The 19,623-nt window shown below is 40.9% G+C and overlaps 1 protein-coding gene across 8 annotated transcripts in view; it reads left to right on the forward strand.

The window, feature by feature from the left end:
• kaznb (kazrin, periplakin interacting protein b) overlaps positions 1–19,623 on the forward strand; it is a 129,571-nt gene that overhangs the window by 88,799 nt on the left and 21,149 nt on the right. For 7 of the 8 annotated variants that reach the window (XR_003984395.1, XM_030420590.1, XM_030420591.1 and 4 more), the window contains one exon: positions 3,537–3,644. Coding sequence is in view for 7 of the 8 variants with exons in the window: in XM_030420590.1 (XP_030276450.1) it covers positions 3,537–3,644 (108 nt within the window). In the remaining variant the exon portion in view is untranslated. Of the gene's footprint in view, positions 1–3,536; positions 3,645–6,594; positions 6,885–19,623 lie in introns of those variants that run through there. The other variant, XM_030420593.1, reaches the window with a different exon arrangement.

Consider the following 19,623-nt stretch of genomic DNA (forward strand, 5'->3'; position numbering starts at 1 on the left):
ATCTTGTTGTGACCAGGCTTTTATGATTGTGACTGTAGACTTTGCTTGACTGACATCTGTCTGAATCATTCGGAGTGAAAAGTTACATCTTACATCTTAAACTTCTCACACAAGGTGTGAAGTCCGGTGACCTCATATGATTTCTTTATAGCTGCACCCAACATCACCCTAAGCAGAGGTCTAACATCAGAGCAAGTGTTCAAACAGAGAACAGAACATAGGTGGAATTGAGAAGGCACGTTATCAACCACTCTAGGGGAAATTTAAAGTATTGTTCATAACACCATTGATGACTTGGTTCTATTAAGTGTCCTGGTAAGCTTTTCCAGTGAGTCAGAATAGACATGACCAGGGACTCCCCTATCATGACTAGTCAAAATATTTTCTGTGAACAAACGCTGTTAAGTTAAGCCTTTATTTCTGGCTGAGATGCACCAGATAAGACAATATAAATATAGTAGTACAAAGTGACCTGCCTTCATTCTGATAGATATTCCTGTCTGACAGAGTGGGACGCATCAGTTTGAAGCCCGTTTATTTCTCTGTTAGTTCATTCTGAGAGAGCGGCTCACATTATCAGACCACAGGCTCAAATGTCAGTCAAACCCGCCCAGCAGCTCGTCCCTACAGAGACTCCTGGGCTGGAGGGACATTTCAGGATACATCAGCAGAAAACATTTTCTTAAATTCAGCTGATGTTGCCAATCACATAACTTCAGATGATGGGTTATGAAATAATCATTACATGAAAATATTGTTTTGGCATCACACAGTTATTAGCTTGTTGTTTGTGCTGTCTGGTTTGGTCAGTTCTGTCACAGCCTGCGCAGCTTGGCCTCATCATATCTATAACCTTTGACCCCTCACAGCAGAGGTTTGACCAGGCAGAAATGAGGTGGCAGATATACTACCCAGTCCTCAGGATATACCTCTCTATAGTGCACATTCACATATTTTACAGCACTGACACGGACACAATGACAGGGTGTTAAACCCCTTGAAATACTATGGACCCTGGCTAATCAAAAACCCTCAGGAATGGGAGATCATTTCAGCCAATGAAAGAGTCCAGATAAAGTAGGGTTAGCACCAAAGTGAAGTGAAGGCACATATATCCAAATATGTTGTAATAAACAAGGTAAAATGTCCCTTTCCTATTTGACAGGCCATTCATTTAAGGGTGTTGTCATTCTTAAAGAATGGCTCCCCGCGCCTTTTAAAGCCATTCATTTATGTGTTGAAATCTTTATTTTAGCGCAGACAACCTCAACTAAGTGCTGGAATAGATTGTCTGTGAATTTGTCGCATTGCCAGCGGCCTCATCCTTTCTGTCTCTATCGCTCTTATTACGGTTGGTGCTAAGTAAAGCAGCGTGAGAGCCTGCCCGCTGTCCAATCTCCATATTTAAGACCAAGGAAAAGGTCAGTTTAAAACACCTAAACTGTTATCGACAGGTCAGGAGGATGGAGGACGGGAGGAGGGTAGGGAAGGTCAGTGATCTAGAAAAATACCATACGGTCATGAAATTGAAATTGTCAAAACATGCAGATTAGGAGGCAAACTGAGATCACTGTTGAGGAAGAGCGGTTGTGCAGATGGTACCACTCAGAAGGCACCTGAGGGTAGATGCCATTTGTTGCGCTCATCGCTGGGGTTAATGGTTAAACTAAAAAACACATTTAATTTAACAGGGTTCGTATCAGATCGTGAAAAAGCTTAATTTTATCCATTGTTTTTTAATTTGAAAAATGGATATACTCCATAAAAAAAACCTTGATTCTCATCATAATCTGGTGTTTCATCAGATTATCATAAAATCTTTGAACATTTGAAAATTAAACAATCATGTTGTCATATTTGTTTTTGTTTCCTGGTGTCAGAATGTGCAAACATTGAATAATCATGATCAGAACATACACTCAAAGTTAATATAAGAGCTGGTAAAATAAACAAAGTGACAAAATAGTCTACATTGAAGGAATGATGTTAACTTTACTTTCCGATTGCAGTTATAGTCACAGATTGGATGTGACCATAAAGGCTTTGATAGTCTGAAAATATTTGGTTTAGGTACTTTGAAAGTATGGTGGATGGCTGAAAAGGTCCAACACACTGTAATTTACCAACTCCACCAATTTTACACATTAAAGTGTACAGGTCTTATGGAGTACTATGGGATATGTGAAAAAGGGTACTATAAAGTCTTGTGACTCCAGTGGAAGCTGCATGTAATCTGATAAATTGCCTAAAGGGATGTCCCTTAGTGGCTATGTTGAATTGTGGGTGACAGGCTTTGGAAAGGAATAGATTGAAGCCACAAATGGCTTTACTCTACTTTTTTTCACATGCAGTAGTACTCCCAAAGACCTGTAAACACATTAATGTGTAAAACTGGTGGTGTGGCCCTTTAAGAAAAAATCTTTATCATTATTATTATTATTATTATTATAATACAACCAAATACGGAAACCATTGCAACGAAAAGCATGTCCCTGCCATATTCAGCACCAGTGTCCTCTGGAAACAGTATTCTCAGCATGCCTGTGTTTTTGTCTGTGTATGCTGGGCATGTGTTGTCAAATTGATGAAAGAGGTTTTTTTTCGGTTTTTTTGCATGTGCCCTTGCTGGTTGCTGTATGAAAGTGCTTGAAATGAGCTTAAACAGCGGTACCAACCCTTGGTTAAACACTGCATTTGCACATAGAAGAGGTGCCGTCATGCCTTTATCTGGCATGAAATCCAACATTTACAGCCTCAGAAGGATGTATAAGATCAGCCGAATTATTTTCAGTTTGAAGATTTCAGATCAATAGCGGGTTCTTAAGCCCTCTTCAAGAGGAAATCATTTCTGTTGCAATTCTATGGTGTCAGCTCTATGAAACCACTCCCTAGTACAGCAGGGACCTCACTGCCTCCAATAATCACTGTCATTTTGTACAGCTTTTTTCATGCTTTATGGAAGTGAAACATTTAGAAAAGTGGACAAAGGAACATTGATGGTTTTTTTCAAAGAGATTTATGCTCAGTCACTCCATTTTCTTCTTGAACTGCAAAGAAATTATTAAGTGAGAGCAGGGGAATTGTTGAGGAGATGAGCCTCAGTCACTGGAGCTCACAGAAGTCCTTGATCAGAGTCATTAGCTAAATGTAAAGAGCACAAAAATGGGTCAGTGGAGTCTAATGGAATCACATGAATGGAAGGCTTTTATTTGAGGAGGGAAGAGGTGAAGTAAAAGGAAAAGGTGTGAAGTGTGAGAAAAACGGAATAAGGCTGGAATAAGGCAAAAAAGAGTGAAAAGTAAGCCAAGCATTGCAAAATAATGGGACAAGCATGCATCATTACTAATACGGGGGTCGTAGTTATTGCCTTAAAATGCAGATCACAACTTCTATAATTTGTGGGAGAGATCTGTGTCAGAATAAATCAACTTTTCTAACAGGCCTGCTAAAGCTAACAACCTGCCTGGGTGAATATAAATAACAAGTGTTCATTTTGATAAACATGTGATATAACTGTTGAACTCTTTCCCTTACAGATCCATCGGTGCATCACAGACAGAAGACGGTGGTGACAGACATGTGCTACCCAACAGAGATATCCAGCCTGATGGACTTTGGCACTCCAGATTGCTCGCTAGGCAAAGGTACGGCTGCACTGCTCGAAAAAAAAAAACACATGGTGTTGCCTTGGTGACAGCAGGAAGTGTGCGCAGTGATTTTTCCTGGCAGTTATAAGACACAGAGCTGTCAGCTTGACTGGGAGGTTAACACTGGAGCGAAGACCTGAGAGTGTGAGAACAATCAGATAACAGCTTTTGGTACCTGGCCCACGAGGGCCTCACAGTTCACTGCAGGTTTTGATTTATCGCCGCTAAACAACGTGTTTTGTCACCCAATGCTTAGTGCAAAGGCGCTGGCAGCAGACTGTGAAGCTTGATTGACTTCTTGCCAGGAGAAGAATTTTACTTTGCAAATTGCTCTAATTTGAATGGAGCTTTATTGAAGTGGATTGCAGTAGAGTTGTGTTGTAAGGTGCAATTATTGCATCGTAGCCAGGCCACTTATTTTCCCCAATCACTGTCATCAGTTTGAGAAATAAAATGTTTTAAAGAGGCTCAGGATAATAGTCTCTCTCCATCCGTCCTGTGTGGTAATCAAACTGACCAGTCTGTAATAATACACACCACAAAAGGTATTGACTATAACATCTATTGATCCTGTGTGTAGTTGCTTAATCTATACGCTTTGTGTTCAACTTTTTTTCTCATTTTAATGACTGCCATTACTCTTTATTGTTCTTACACTGATACCAAAGCGGAGAATTTCCTCCTATCTGGCCCATTGAGGCCGGCAAAACGAGCTCAGCGGCTATTAGACGGGCCTCATGTCATTTCCATCAACAATGGGCAGCAACAGTGGTGACCTCACTCACTCATTCGGCCCCTTTATTGCCCATCACTCCTTTCACTCACCCCCTCCTCCTCCTCCTCCTCCTCCTCCTCCTCTCTCTCAAGGCTAGCTAATATTTTAATGCTGCTCAGTCCCGGCTCTCTATCTACACTCCCCAGCGCTGATAATGCAGACTGACAGGTCAAACAGTGCGCAGCTGAAGGAGGGAAGAGCGATACAGTGGAGGGTAGAGAGAGAAGAAGGCTTTTTGGATTTCTTCTGGCTTTAATGTGAGCAAAGCAAATGAATGACATAGTGATACAGGGAGTTAGGCTGAAGAATAAGGACACTGAGGAGTGGAAAATTTCGGACTGAAGAACTGTCAGGATAAAAGCAATGCCGTGAATAAGATTCTGTGTAGCTGAGAGGCAGGCTACAGCATGACCTTGGAATTACATTATTGAAGTGCCACATCTGGTCAGAATTTTTCTGCTCATGTAAAACGCTGTAACTCTTCTGTCGGGGAAAAAGCAGCTGGATTCAGTTCAGTTTGGATCTAAGTGGGTATAATTAGCATATGTAACAGATCTAATGATCTGGCTCTAAAGGATTTTGTGGCTGTAATACTTCAGTGAAGGCCATCGCAGAAATAAACACTTATTCACCTTCTAATGAGGTGTTAATTGTACCCACTATAACGAGATCTATCGTTTCAATCTTTTGTCTCAGCTCTGATCAGTCAGAGAGGAATGAGCCTGGCAGAAATCCTTGAGGTGTCAGCGTGTGATTGACAGATCCATTGCCTCATGTGACAAGTATCTGGTTAGAGCACATCTGCTCTTTGGACCGAGCTAAAACACTGAGCGTCAGCCTCTGACAGGCAGGACAAATGGCACGCCTGCTCTGAACCGCTGTCCCGTCTTATAAATGCATAAGGTTTTAAAGGTTACATTGATAACATTTTTATGTAAGATAATACATTTACATACCCATGAAAGTAAATCTTTTCCTCAAAATCAGTATTATGATTGTGAAGGAATCAACTTAACAATGTCTGTCGCGTCCAAAATTATTGTTTTGTTTATGTCAGTATAAGAATTCTTACGGCTGGTTCGTTTAGTATAGCCAATACCGGAGTTTGGTATCGCATGATATCTGTGTTGTGTCAGCGCCCAGCATACTGTACTGCCCTAACGTTAGCTAGCTAGCATTAGCAACATTAACAGTGTTCCAGTCAGAAGGGTACAGTTCTACTGTTTCTTGAGCATTAAAGTATGTAAATCTATTCTAGTAATATACCATACTAGCAATATATGTCTCCTGTAACTCTCCCACACCCATGCGTGATGCTTAAACTTGTGCTTTGGTATGCTAGTTATGTTGCTCAAGTGCTGGTTAACCGAAAATTCCATTATAAGTTTATATCCAGGTGGGCTCTCAAGGCTGAATTAATTCAGCTGTTGCCCTGTCTGTTTTCTCGTTACCACCTGTACCAGCCTGAGGGTTTCAAGCCTGCCGGACAAAGTGAACTGGACTTAACTTTATTTACTCTGCAACACGCTCGGGTTCCCACCTCAACATGACTGTCCTTACTCAGCAGTAGGCAGAAGAGAAGTCTAAAAGTGCAAATATCCCTGGAGAGTTAAAGATAAAATGTGGGAGCTGTTATTAATAAGGCGATCTCAGTGTGTCGAGCTAAAGGCAGTTTGGTTTGAAGCATAAACTTCGTATCTCTTCACCGTGATCCAGTTTTTGAGGCATTAGTATTGACACTCGCAGCATTTTTATTCAGAGTTCACATTCGTGCCTTCCGCAGCCAAAACACGCATTCACATTCAGGAAGTGTTTAATGTAAACTCATGTAGGCTACAAAGGCGTTGAGGGCTCAAGGGGGGGGGGGGGCATAGCCTGTGCACAGAGGGGCTTATTGTTCTCTGTTCAGTCGATGAGCATAATTGCACACTGTCCTCCGCTAGCTCTCGGCCATCAGGTGGAGTGAGAGCTCCACCAACTCACCTGGTTCATCACCTGAGGCCTAAGGTGCAGCTTGTTGTTTTCCCCTCCCCCGCCTCGTCTGTACACTACTAGGGGGGAAAAGATGAAAAGCAGGAGTGGGCGTGGGTTGAAATTTGTCCTCACCTCCACAAGGCGTGTCACCTAAACAGGTACACTGAGAGTGGAAGAGAAAAAGAGTCACAAACAGCGGAAAGGGAGAAAGAAAAGGAGCAGGAAATGTAGCTGAGTGGCTCTCAGGGGACAACTTCCTGGTAACCTGTCTGGGTGGAGCCTCAGCGAGCAGGGCTGGGAGCGGCCCTGCTGTGGTGGTGCATTCATTGTGTGCGTTGGTTTGAATGGTGTGTGCACTGGTCTGTGTCTGTTTTCACTTTTTTTTTTTCACCTGCTATGAGAGCTCACACCACAGTTGACAGTGGAGCCGAGTGGAGCCTGTGCCGGGGAGGACATGAGGTCCGAGAAGGAGGAGGAGGGGAAGGCCGGTGAGTGACAGATAGAGAACAAGTTAGATAGGGAGGAAAGCCGTTGCTTGTGTGCATGTTCGAGGAAACAGTGTAGGCCATAACAGTGGCCTGAATCAGGTATGTGAGCAGGCTCGAGTTCACGTGTGTGTATGTGTGTGATTGCCTGGATTGATTGTATGGGAGGAATTTGAGAGGCACGACCAAAATGCTTCTTGTACTTCAAACTTCAAAAATATATGATCGGTTTAAAAAATAAAATACATTGTTATAAAACACCCAACATTAATAGAAGTAGTGCTGCAACTAACAGTTTAATTTATTATCGCTAAATCTACATTAAGATACCTAATATGTTCTTGAATAATTAGGTAAGTGGTCTATAAAAAATGTGTTTGGTCACGGTCACCTCACTGCTGCCTGCTGCAGAGTAGTTTTTTGTCTGTATGTAAGGGTTTTCATTGGCCTGTTTGTGATCAGATTATCAGCCTTACTGGCCACAAAAATGCAGATGAAAGGTTTAGATATTAATTGAAATTGTACTCATTAGTCAATTATGATTTTAAAAAATAACTAAGTGGCTTCCATGGTGTAATGCATACTTATTTGTGAGTAAAATTATAGACTTGGAAGAATACAGTAGAAAAAATAATAAAAGTACCCCCCAAAAGATGATTTAATGATTTTGTGTTTTATGACATAAAGTTTTTGTTAATATTACTGTACCTGAGTAAAATCATGAATATAGGACTTTTACTCTGCTTTTAAAACTATATGAATATTTCCTTCTTTTACCATGAAATGTATGTTTAGAGCAACATACTGTTTTTACGTACATCAACACTGTGACATGGCCCTTTACTGTAAGTGCTGATTTATTTAAATCTTTTCCGTATCCCAGTCTTATTTGTTGTTTTATTAACATAAGGACTAAATCCCGACCTAGATATGACTTGTTCATGTGGATAATATGGTAATCTGTTAATCCTTGACTGTAAAAGCACTGCACATGTATGGAGTGGTGTTTGGTCAGATTCAGTTCAGTGTTACAGACTGTAGTAGCTCAGTAAACATACTAAAGCTTGAATAATCTGAGAGAAACTATCACTGAGCGACAATAATATCTACTCAGGCTCTTGGTTTTGGGTTAATGTGGAAAGCAGACATATACTCTAGTATGTGTGGAGGCTTTATGGTTGACTGAAATCTATTGAATCCCATGGGAGAGATAACTGTCTCTGGGAAGTTGTCTTTATTTCCCTGCGTGGATGTCATGAGTATGTTTATGATGTTTGTATAAGGGTGTGTGTGTGTCATGTGTTGCAGTCATTAATGAATTAATAGAGATGAGTTTGATCTCCATGTGTTTTATGTGACGCCTGCTGCGGACGATGCACCCTGAGGTCAACACTCAAAATTGCGGAAGATGAGTTTGACAGATTGCACTGCAGCAGACAGATGGTCTCATTACTGTAAGCTTCACACTCACAGTTTTGTTGTTAAGTCTTTCAACAAGAACACAGGAGACAACATGTGGCGCATCACGTTGTTTTTGGTGATTTTAGTCATTCTCTTCAGTGGATGTGTGAGCTAGAGCTATTCAGCGCTAATTAAGAACCATATACTATCATCACCTCCACAAGTAAAAGAGAAGAATATCACTGAGCTCAGAACAGGTATATATTGCCATATTTCACATGATAACAAACATCTCTGGAAAGCTGTAAAGTTTCCTACACAAGCTTCAGGAGCAGCTCCGACCTGTTCTGCAGCTGCGCCTCATGCAACTGGGGGGATTATTCTGTCTTGCCCCGGGACATGAGGGAGGTTGTGTATCAAATGATGTAGATTTCCAGTTCTCCAAAGACCAGATCACACTGTTTCCGACAGATGTTTTTCCCCAATTCCAGTATCAAAACAGGGACAATATGCCTTGTGGCACTGTGTTCCTCTGTGAGTTATACAAGTTGGTTGACATCATGGACCGCACCCCCTTCGCTGATTACTCTGGTCAGCCAATGTTATGTAGATACAAAAGCCCAGTTCCAGTGTTAATCCTTATGGATTTACAGCCTTTCAGTTTGACGAGAGGCTCCCTGGTTATCTTTTTGAGCCATTTATTTGCACTTTACATGGTTAAAAGATGATTTGCAAATATGTTGATCTGGTAGGACAACGTTTATGGTTATTTACAGGAATAGTCTGGGAATTCACATATACATGCTTTCCTTTCTACGAGTTAGACGAGAAGACAGTTAGCTTAGCTTAGCATAAAGACAGGAAACAAGGGGAATCAGGGTTAGAATGGTTTTACCTCCGTCTAAAGGTAAACCATTCTGCCTACCAGCTCCTCGCAGCAATTTGCTTTTTGTATAGGCAGTTTTTTCCACCTAAGCACTTGTTTGTCCCTATTCTGTATGCACAAGGTTAATGTAAATAAGGAACTAAAGAGCCATAGTGAGTTTAATGCCCTATTGCCCTCAAGGGGGGATATTTTGAGATCACAAATCTGAATTTTATGCCAAGCGCCTGAATATATCCTCAGAAAAAAAAATGCGTTTAGTGTTCATTTTCAATGATTTTGTTATTACATTTGAACTTGAAGCATGTAAGATGACGTGGACCCATTGTGTTTTTCAGCTAATAGGAGCAGTCACAGGTCATCTGCATGCTTAGATTTGCATAAAAGATTTTCATGCGAGTAAAATAAATAAATAAATGAGTGTGTTTAAACCTCAGACTTCATACTGTCACCTTTCAAAAGAGCCCAAAACCATGCCTGCACTCCAAATGGTTCAAAAACAGCCTCGAATTTACTTTGGGCCAGACACGAAGGGGCATTTTAAGATCATTTTAAAAGAACGAGTATAATTTTAAACACGTTTACATGTATTTATGGATCCATCAATTACCCTTCTGGCCCATGATAATAATGACAATAAAATCACTTAGTTCAAAAATACACTTCGGCTCTGATGCAGCATTCAATAAACAAAGTAATTTGTAACAAAAAGTACCTGAAAATTGTAAGTAAGCTCTGTACTTAGTTACATTCCATCATTCCTTAGGTCTCCTCACCAAGAAATAGTCTTACACATAACCACTTGTCAAACCAAAACTTTAAGTGTCTACTCTGGTTTTTGCACCGTTTAAACAGATGTAAAGCTTTCCAGGATTTTATGCAGAACCAAGCCCACTGTCCCTAGCATTTGTGCTAAGATAAGCGAACTTGGATCCAGCTACATTTATACCACACATGAAAAAGTTGTATCATTCATCTCATCAAACTTGCACCATTTTACACCCAGACATCTACCTCAAGCCTCTGTCCAGAGAAATGTCTCTGCAGGTACAGTGATTTCATAAGGCCCTAATACATAAATTAGTCATACAGTGTCAGGAGTCCTCAAATCCTCCTGCACTCAGACACAAGTTATAGTAAGTCAGTTAAAGTGTGTGACGGTTTGATGTTCAGAGCTCAGGGGGGATGGTGGAACTGAGCCAATATTTGAGTCAAAACAGCTTGAGCTCATTGATTCGCTGCCCAGACGTGTCACTGAAACGAGTGGGAGGGCTCAGCGTAATTGACCGAGCTGAAAACTAGGATATCCGAAGCTCTTAAATACAATTAATGTACTAATAAATCGCCTCATTATTGCGGATTTGCTGACGTGAGTCAAAGGACCGTGTTCAGATCTGCCATGTCAGTCAGGTTAATTTGCTTAATTACTACCTCTTTCGCTTCATGTAAGCCAAACCCATGCACTGTAAATGATACCGGTGTCAAGTGACAGTGAGGTCATGTTTTGCAAAATGCAGCTCTTGACAACAGTTTTGAAAAATCTAAATGGCCATGTCCAAGTTCTCAGTGCTCTTTTTCCAGTGGCGAATCCTTGGCAGCGTGCCTAATCTGCAGATAATAAACGTGTGAATCAATTACAGCTATCTGCACTTGGCATCCTTGCTCTGACCTCGGTTGTAATGTAAACCCACGGGCAATTAATTAATGGAAGCTGCTCCCAATAGATACTGTATACTCACAGATATACGGAACACCGAGTACGAACCCGCATTAGCAAATTTTACATGCAGCACACGCACACTTCAACCGTATTAGCATTTTTTGGGCGGTATTTTTTTAGAGGACAAATGATCAACTTACAGTATTTTTTTTTTTTTAGATCTTTTAAAGCAAAAAGTGGTGTTTCATCTCCAGACCATGATGATTTCGCATTAAGTAGTGAATACTCTGGTCAGGGAAGTTTCAGAGCTAGCAACATGCATTATTTATGCCCGTATGTATTATAGAGGGACAGTGTAATACCCTGAGCAGGAAATTGACCTGACCCCTACATACAGGGTGTTCTCGGGATGCAGAAAATACAGTGTTTGGAGTCTCAGCATGTCGAGGCATCAGGAATTAGGGGTTCTTCGCTGTGTTCTTTTCAATCTCCCGGTGTGTGAGATGGAGGCTGTTACCACAATTTGTAGCTTAAGCATGTCGAATCTGAAACTATACAACCCACACAGGTCTATACAACCTCTGTTCCATTACTGCACGTCCCCCCTCTGACTATAGAACTAATGAACAATAAAGATGCTAAATAGATTTCGTCAGATGATAAAAAAAAAAACCTTATCGTTGCAGACTACCTTTGCCACCCACCCACCCGACCTCGCGGTGATTTGAGGCTCAGCAGGCAGCCGCTGACAGAATGAATGTGTTTATTTGTGAAGCCTCTCAGTTTCAGTCTGCTTTTCTCTCCTTTTCCCTCCTCTCTGTCTCTTTTTCTGTCAGATTTCAGCTGGGTGCCGATTTGATGCTATTCTTTCATAAATCCTTAAAGAGTGTTTGGGCTGTCCTTCTGTCTTGAGTTGTAAACAGAGTGCCTCAGAATCACAGCATGTTTCTTTTTACGGGCAACTCCAAGCAGACATTTTCCCAATATGAGGTCTTGAATGAAAAAACTAAAAGTTTCACAAAATTTGAACTACTTTCACAAGAGTTCCCCACTTGCTCCTGTCTGTTGATGTCATTTGGTGCTAAAGTCTGCATAGTTCTGATTGTGTGGTCAAATAACTAACGGAAACTAAACTTGTCAGAAAAAATGAACAATTGAACATAAACTACCTAAGCTGATATGTTTGAGGAAAAAATTATTAATAGTATCTAGCCAAAGGGTGGTCAAGAAGTTTTGGCTTCACTTTACGTTCACTTGAACAGAAATAAGGGGTTGTGACACTCAAAAAAATGTATCCACCACTTCATAGCTGCTTCTTTTACCATGTAGGCTTGTAGACAAAAATATTTTTGGGGGGCAGTGTCCATCCATACCATCTTCACTATCTAAGTTTATTGTGTTACCATGCTAACATTTGCCAGTTAGCCCTGAACACAGAGAAGAGCGGAGGCTGGTGGTAGTATCATTAGGTATGCAGGGTTTTTTATCATATGCTAAAGTGTGAGACTGAAATTTAAACTGATGTTGGTACAAGATGAATTGTAAGGTCATTGCCAAATCTCATGAGAATCCATCAAATATTTGTTGAGTCATTTCAACTTAAGCCACAAAATGTAAGTTGAAATGTCTCTGGGTGCCATTAATGTCTGTACAAAGATTGTTCCCAGTTCTTCAGTGCTGTTATGTCTGGACCAAAGTGGTTGGCCGACAGATTGACATCATCATCCCTAGAGCCTGGTTGCTAGCAAGGCTGAAATCAAAAGATAAGGTGTGAGACACAAGAGCATATCTCATAACGTAATAGACGGTTCATGTTGACAAGTGCTATCCACACTATATTAAACATATTCCCTCCAGTACAGCGAACATCTCTTGAGACAGGCAGAGTGTCATATGAGGAAGCACTAGTCAAAGTCCATACATAACTTGCTGGGTTTATTTCAGTCCATCCACAACGTTTTTCCAGCCTGTCAAGACTACACTGTTACCTGCGTGATGAGTTTAATCAAGAGCTGAGACAGACTGCTGTCTTCTCTCAGAGTAATCTCAACTGATCTTTATACTGTAATTAGTGGAGGCCAGAGCTCAGCAGACATACGCTCCTCCTCTCATAATACAGTGCAGAAATAGCCAGCTGTGAGCAGACACACACGCACACACACCCACACCCACATACATGTGCACACCCACACAAACACAAATCAAGTAATCAACAAGGGAAAACAGTATAATATAATACAGACATATGTAATTGTATAATGCTTATTACTAAACAATATTACATATATGATTCCAAAGCTGCTGTTTGCCTTCTGGTTTTCATTTTCCAAACTGCACAGTGGTGTACAAGCTTTAGCATCTTCCACTCAATTTCAGGAAATGCTCTGTCTTCCTGGTTAGAAAATGTTTAACCTTGTTCTGTTTTTACCCTTGTTTGTTTGTTTGTTTGTTTGTTTGTTTGTTTGTTTGTTTGTTTGTTGGTGGGTTGGTTGATTGGTTGGCCATTTGATTGATGGGTTGGTTGGTTAGTTGATTGGTTGGTTGGTTGGTCGGTTGGTTGGTTAATTGGTTGTTTGGTCGGTTGGACGGTTAGTTGGTTGGAGGATGCATCTCGGGGCAGAAAAGACCCCATTGACCTTTACGGATCGGCACAAAGGGGCTTTTTTGACATTTTTGTTAGTTTCTCAAGGAATAATGCGTGGATCATGATGAAGAAATATCCTTGAGTGAGTACAAAAGGGGACTGTTGGCCTTGATGGTGGTATGTGCTCTACTGAGGGCCATTTAAGTTTTATTAATTAAGTAGCTGAAGGACATTTAACTTGTCAGGTAAAGGTGTAACAGACAGAAGCCAACTAATAATAACTAGATTAAGAATGCTGATTATGTGCATTTTCTTAGTCTGTGGATCCTCTGGTGCTTGTAATGATTCAACCAAGATGCTGTTTTGTAACAATTAGTGTGTTTCATTTGTAAAGTGTTGACCTACACAATAAAAATAAAACACAGACAAAACTCTGTTGGGACAGTTATCATCTAATCTAAGTTAGAAATCTCTTTGCATTTGACACCCCTCAAACAACATCAATTAGAAACAGCAATGTTGGAAAAACAAGGCAACACTTACTAGTTACTAGTTTCTAGGGAAAAATAAAATCAAATAAAATGGAGCTGGATTGGATTTTTTCCTCTTTTTTTCCCTCCTTTTCTCCCACTGGTGCCCGATGTTTCAATATATTCTGTCTCACTAGTTTTCAGTCTGAATGTCGCCTTTTCCAACTTGATCATTTCAAGCTTCAGTGATCCATTTTTTCTGAGTTGGTATATTTGAAGCAGTCTACTTTATCATGATAACCTTCTTTGTGACCATACACAATGGGTGAACTATTTAAGCTTTAGCTGCTTTGTTGCAGTTGTTTCTTGTTTTTTTTTTCTGGTTCTGTTAAAACTTCTGGTTTTAACAGAACCAGCTTGATAATTCATGCTGTTGGATGGCAGAAATTTCATGAACAAGCATGTTCAAGAAGAAATTTGTCACAGAGGTTCGAAAGTTTGTGAGATGTGTCTTAATGTGCCACTGAAGTAAACATAAGCAGGAGCTAGTTGGCCCAGTGGTCATCATATCATCAGCTCACAAGTGCTTACAGAGACAAGGTGCTGGCTCTCTTCCCCTCAGGGAGGCTGACAGTTTGAGTCAACACAACCAACTGCATTGCAGGTACATGCTTATGTAATGTTTCCCATTCCACAGGGAGCCTCTGGGCATTTTTTTGATGTTTTCATTGGTTCATTCTGGGTAAAGTAGTGAAGAAGTGCTTATGAGAGAACAGCTTATTAGGAGGCTTTGATGAAGACGTTTGTTGTTTTAAAACAGCTTTGCTCAAATCAGCGGTTACAGAAAAGCTTTTGTTGTATTGCTGTTTTTTCCCCAATGAACATTTGTCATATCAGCTTATAATGTGTTTAAAGAGAACCCTGACGTGGCTGTCCTTATGTTTACTGATTTCATATTTGCTGCATAGTAATTTGTGTTAGAAATGCGCCAATAAATGATGTTGCTTTGACGTCTTCCTTACTGTATTAGTTGCCGCCCCCTGCAATGCTACAACAGAGAATCTCTCAGCACTTTCTGTAGACAGCCATTACTGCTTTCATTTTTTAGCTCCAATTCCTATGAACATCCCCCTCACATACACACAGTGCTTCTTCACCTTAAAGCACGACATATCATAGCTCTGCACCAACGCCACAGGAGCCGAAGGAGACGGTGAAAGACTGCTGGAGCAAACAGAACTCCTTCAGGCACAATTTCCCGAAACTTCACTATATATTCTCATGTTTACTGATTATCATAACACACACCCTCAAAATATATGTTTAATATATTTATATATATATAATTTTCCCTTCAGCTTCAGACATATCTCAGCTGCTCAGTGATGCCTTGTACAGTTTATTGTTTGAGTCTTCCTCCACTTCACACGTTCAAGTGTGTCCCGGTCCTCAATCATTCTTTGTCATTTCTGTTTTTGTTGCATTCATTCCCTCATTTCTGTAGTTGGCATTTTATTGAGTCATTGACTTGTTGTTCGTCCTTTGTCAGTAGTGAAGTAGCAAATGTTTATAAAGTCGTTGCTTTGGTTTTTCTATATACTGCTTCTACATAAGTAATTTGGCGCATAAAGCGATTATTTTTTGTTATTATGAGTTATTATGTGAGATAAAGACTTCCTTGATTGGTCACCAAGGGGGCAAGTTTGTTGGATCATTCAGCAGATTACAAATTATATTGCTGGATGAACAATTAAAGTGGTTCTGTCTAACAATATTTTTCATTAAAGACACAGTTCACCCCAAAATACAAAATACATATTTTTCCATTATTCCTCTAGACTGTCCTGTGTTGAGTTGATGAGCTTTGGAGATACACTATATTGCCAAAAGTATTTTCTCACCTGCCTTGACTCGCATATGAACTTAAGTGACTGAGTAACTGATGTTGGACGGGATGTTGGAAGGCCTGGCTCTCGGTCTCCGCTCTAATTCATCCCAAAGGTGTTCTATCGGGTTGAGGTCAGGACTCTGTGCAGGCCAGTCAGGTTCATCCACCAAACTCTCTCATCCATGTCTTTATGGACCTTGCTTTGTGCACTGGTATACAGTCATGTTGGAACAGGAAGGACCATCCCCAAACTGTTCCCACAAAGTTTGGAGCATGGAATTGTCCAACATCTCTTGGAACTAAGGGGCCAAGCCCAGCTCCTGAAAAACAACCCCACACTATAATCCCCCTCCACCAAACTTTACACTTGGCACAATGCAGTCAGACAAGTACTGTTCTCCTGGCAACCGCCAAACCCAAAGTCGTCCATTGCCAGATGGAGAAGGGCGATTCGTCACTCCAGAGAACGCATCTCCACTGCTCTAGAGTCCAGTGGCGGCGTGCTTTACACCACTGCATCCAACGCTTTGCATTGCACTTGCTGATGTAAGGCTTGGATGCAGCTGCTCGGCCATGAAAACCCATTCCATGAAGCTCTCTACGCACTGTTCTTGAGCTAATCTGAAGGCCACATGAAGTTTGGAGGTCTGTAGCGATTGACTCTTCAGAAAGTTGGTGATCCCTGCGCACTATGCGCCTCAGCATCCACTGACCCCGCTCAGTCATTTTAAGTGGCCTACCACTTCGTGGCTGAGTTGCTGTCATTCCCAATCGCTTCCACTTTGTTATAATACCACTGACAGTTGATCGTGGAATATTTAGGAGCGAGGAAATATCACGACTGGACTTGTTGCACAGGTGGCATCCTATCACAGTACCACGCTGGAATTCACTGAGCTCCTGAGAGCGACCTATTCTTTCACAAATGTTTGTAGTAACAGTCTGCATGCCTAGGTGCTTGCTTTTACAGTATACACCTGTGGCCATGGAAGTGATTGGAACACCTGATTTCAATTATTTGGATGGGTGAGTGAATACTTTTGGCAATATAGTGTATCGTAGAGATGCCAAATATAATGGAACTAGATGACACTCACAGAAGGCAGTCTGCATCTGCTCGTGGATGAGAGGTTCGTTCTCATGATGGCACGGGATGTAAACATTAATGGCCTCCTCCTCAGTTAGGCTGTAATCTTAGCTTGATTAGCTAGCTATGTTAGCTTGCCTCTTGTCCCAGAGTAGATGCACACTTCCTTCTCCACAGTGAAACAGAAAAAAATTGTTCTAACATGAGACAACTCACATCAAGGTCTGTGTATTATCTTGAGTAACTGCATCATGATTTCTAGAAAGAGACATTACATGCATTATAGTGCAACTCACACCAGAAGATTGTAGATGGATAAAAACAGGTAAGAGAAAAGGTTTTTGAGTTCAGGGTGAACATTTAATGCCATGTTTTCCCAATACACAGCTGAATTCTCCCTACACAATACTAATCCACGAGAAAGAAATCTCTGTTTATTTGTTTATACGTTGTGCAGCACCTGTGGTATTAAGGAAGCTTACAGAGATCATACAGGATCAAACCAGGTGAAGCTTTTAACGGTGTCGTCTACAAGGCAGCAGAGTGACAGCAGTTTTTAACCATCATATCTTTTAACAGCAGCTTGCTAACATGTTTGTTTTCTGTGGATGTTAAAGCTGTTAAACCAGCAAAAGCAGTCAGCCCTCCTGTCCTACCCCGACCTGTGTGTCACACAGCTGCAGTGTGTAAACGGGTATTCTACGGAGAATACACAGTGTATGTTCTGGAAAATTAGATCCTTTTAAAGTTATAAAGGTTTAGCTCTGGACACCTCCAGCAGTTGATTAATATTGATATGATTAGGTTATTCTCAGGAGTCTCTTACTAAAGACATAGCTTTAAGAACACTATTATGACAGCTCCGTGTGTCTACATACAGTAGTGAAGGTTGAAAATACTATAGAGGCTGACCTTGGTATCCAACTATCACTTACTGTACCTGAGAGATTAGAGCAGAGGGAAAGGCAGCATCATCCCCTCCGGCTTTGTCTTGGACAGAAATAGCTGAGCAGAACCACTGTACTAACTAAAATGATACATATTTGAATTGTCAGGGAGACTCAGGTAGAAAAGTGACAGCCATGCACATTGCATCTCCGCAGGGCAGAACAGTGGGCTGCTGTCTGTGCCGAGATTTTTGACATCCTTCTCCATTGTCTGATATTATTTGAATGCTTTTTTGGTTTCATATTGATGATGGTTTCATGGGTCGGTTCACCTAAATTACAAAAATATTTATATATTTTGTCTCTCACCCCTCAGAGGCTGCAGCTGTTTTGGTTTTGTTTGTCCGCGATATGTTTTTTCTGTTATTTCTGTTGTTCGCTGAACTCACAACAGTGGAAATACACATTTTAAATGCTTTAACAGAAACATGTTTCATTGCAAAGTCTAACAGATAATCCACAGACCACCATGTCAACAGCTTTCACTGGAACGTCCCCTTATAAAAGCTATGTACAGTGTGTTCTGTGGACTGTCCAGAGTAACCGTGGATATAGGCAGAGACGTTGCTATTAATGTTTTTAAATGAAACGTTTAAGAGCTTACACAATTAGTTAAATAACCAATGAGTCAATCAACAGAAAAAAATTATGCAACTATTTTAACAATCAATTTTCACTTATACAAGCAGAACATTTTTCACTTATTATACAACTTCTTTTACACATTCCACATTTAAAGCTCTGTTTTCAGATCTCTCAATTTAAGACTGCTGTCCCTCATCTCGTCTCTTGTCTCTGACTCGAATCACAATGCTTGATGCAATACACAGATTTGATTGGCTGAGTAGCCTCACATGAGTCATTTACAATGCATGCAATTGATCTGTTAGATTCCCGAGCTGTTGGTGCTGAAAGACTAGGAAAGATGTGGCAGCTCACACCGAATTGCTCCATCAAAACTGGAATGGTTCTCAATATTTTAGGTCCAGATATGGTAGTCTCTGGGTCCGGACCAGGACACTGTTCTGCCTATTTGTAATCTCGGGTAATTATTTTTCCATTATTGGGGTATCTGATCCTTTAAGCCTTTAAATGCAAAATTAGTAGTAGTCTAAAATCCTTACAATATTCTGCACTGTCACTGGTTCACATCAGGAGTGAAGCCTCCTAGGAGTTTGTCAGTTCACTTGCTGTAAAATTGGAAAATGATTATTTCATGATGAAAGCCAATAAGGAGTTCAATTTGGATGCACTAAGAATAGTTAGTCTCAAACTGCTTTTAAAATAAATTGGGTTTTTTTGCCACAACTTTAAATGTAACTTCTCATCCAAACTCAATATTCAGATGCAGCTCACTTTAAGCATCTTTGATCATTCATGTATATAAATGGGGTCCACTTTAATCCTGCACATGGTTCACAGGAGACTAGTTCAGGTTTTTGATCACCAATCCGCTGATTTCCAGCCTGCACTTCACCTCTCAGAGCAGAGCACGCGCCTCGTCTTTCTTTCATGAGCCAACCGCCACTCACTCTTCCCCAGTGTGTGTGTGTGTGTGTGTGTGTGTGTGTGTGTGTGTGTGTGTGTGTGTGTGTGTGTGTGTGTGTGTGTGTGTGTGTGTGTGTGTGTGTGCGCTGGCCTGTGACAGCTCTGCTATGTGAGGGAGAAGGGGACAGGGAGTGATGGCCTGGTCCTTGCTGGCTTTGATGGACACTCTAATGGGAGGCTTGGATGAGAAGTTAATTGAATGGGCTGCTGCTGAATACGAAGAAGAAGGAGAGTGAGCTTCTCCTCTTCTGTGGGAGGACTCCTAATAGCTTGG

Source organism: Sparus aurata, chromosome 6 (assembly GCF_900880675.1).
Source record: "Sparus aurata chromosome 6, fSpaAur1.1, whole genome shotgun sequence".
Classification (NCBI taxonomy): domain Eukaryota; kingdom Metazoa; phylum Chordata; class Actinopteri; order Spariformes; family Sparidae; genus Sparus; species Sparus aurata.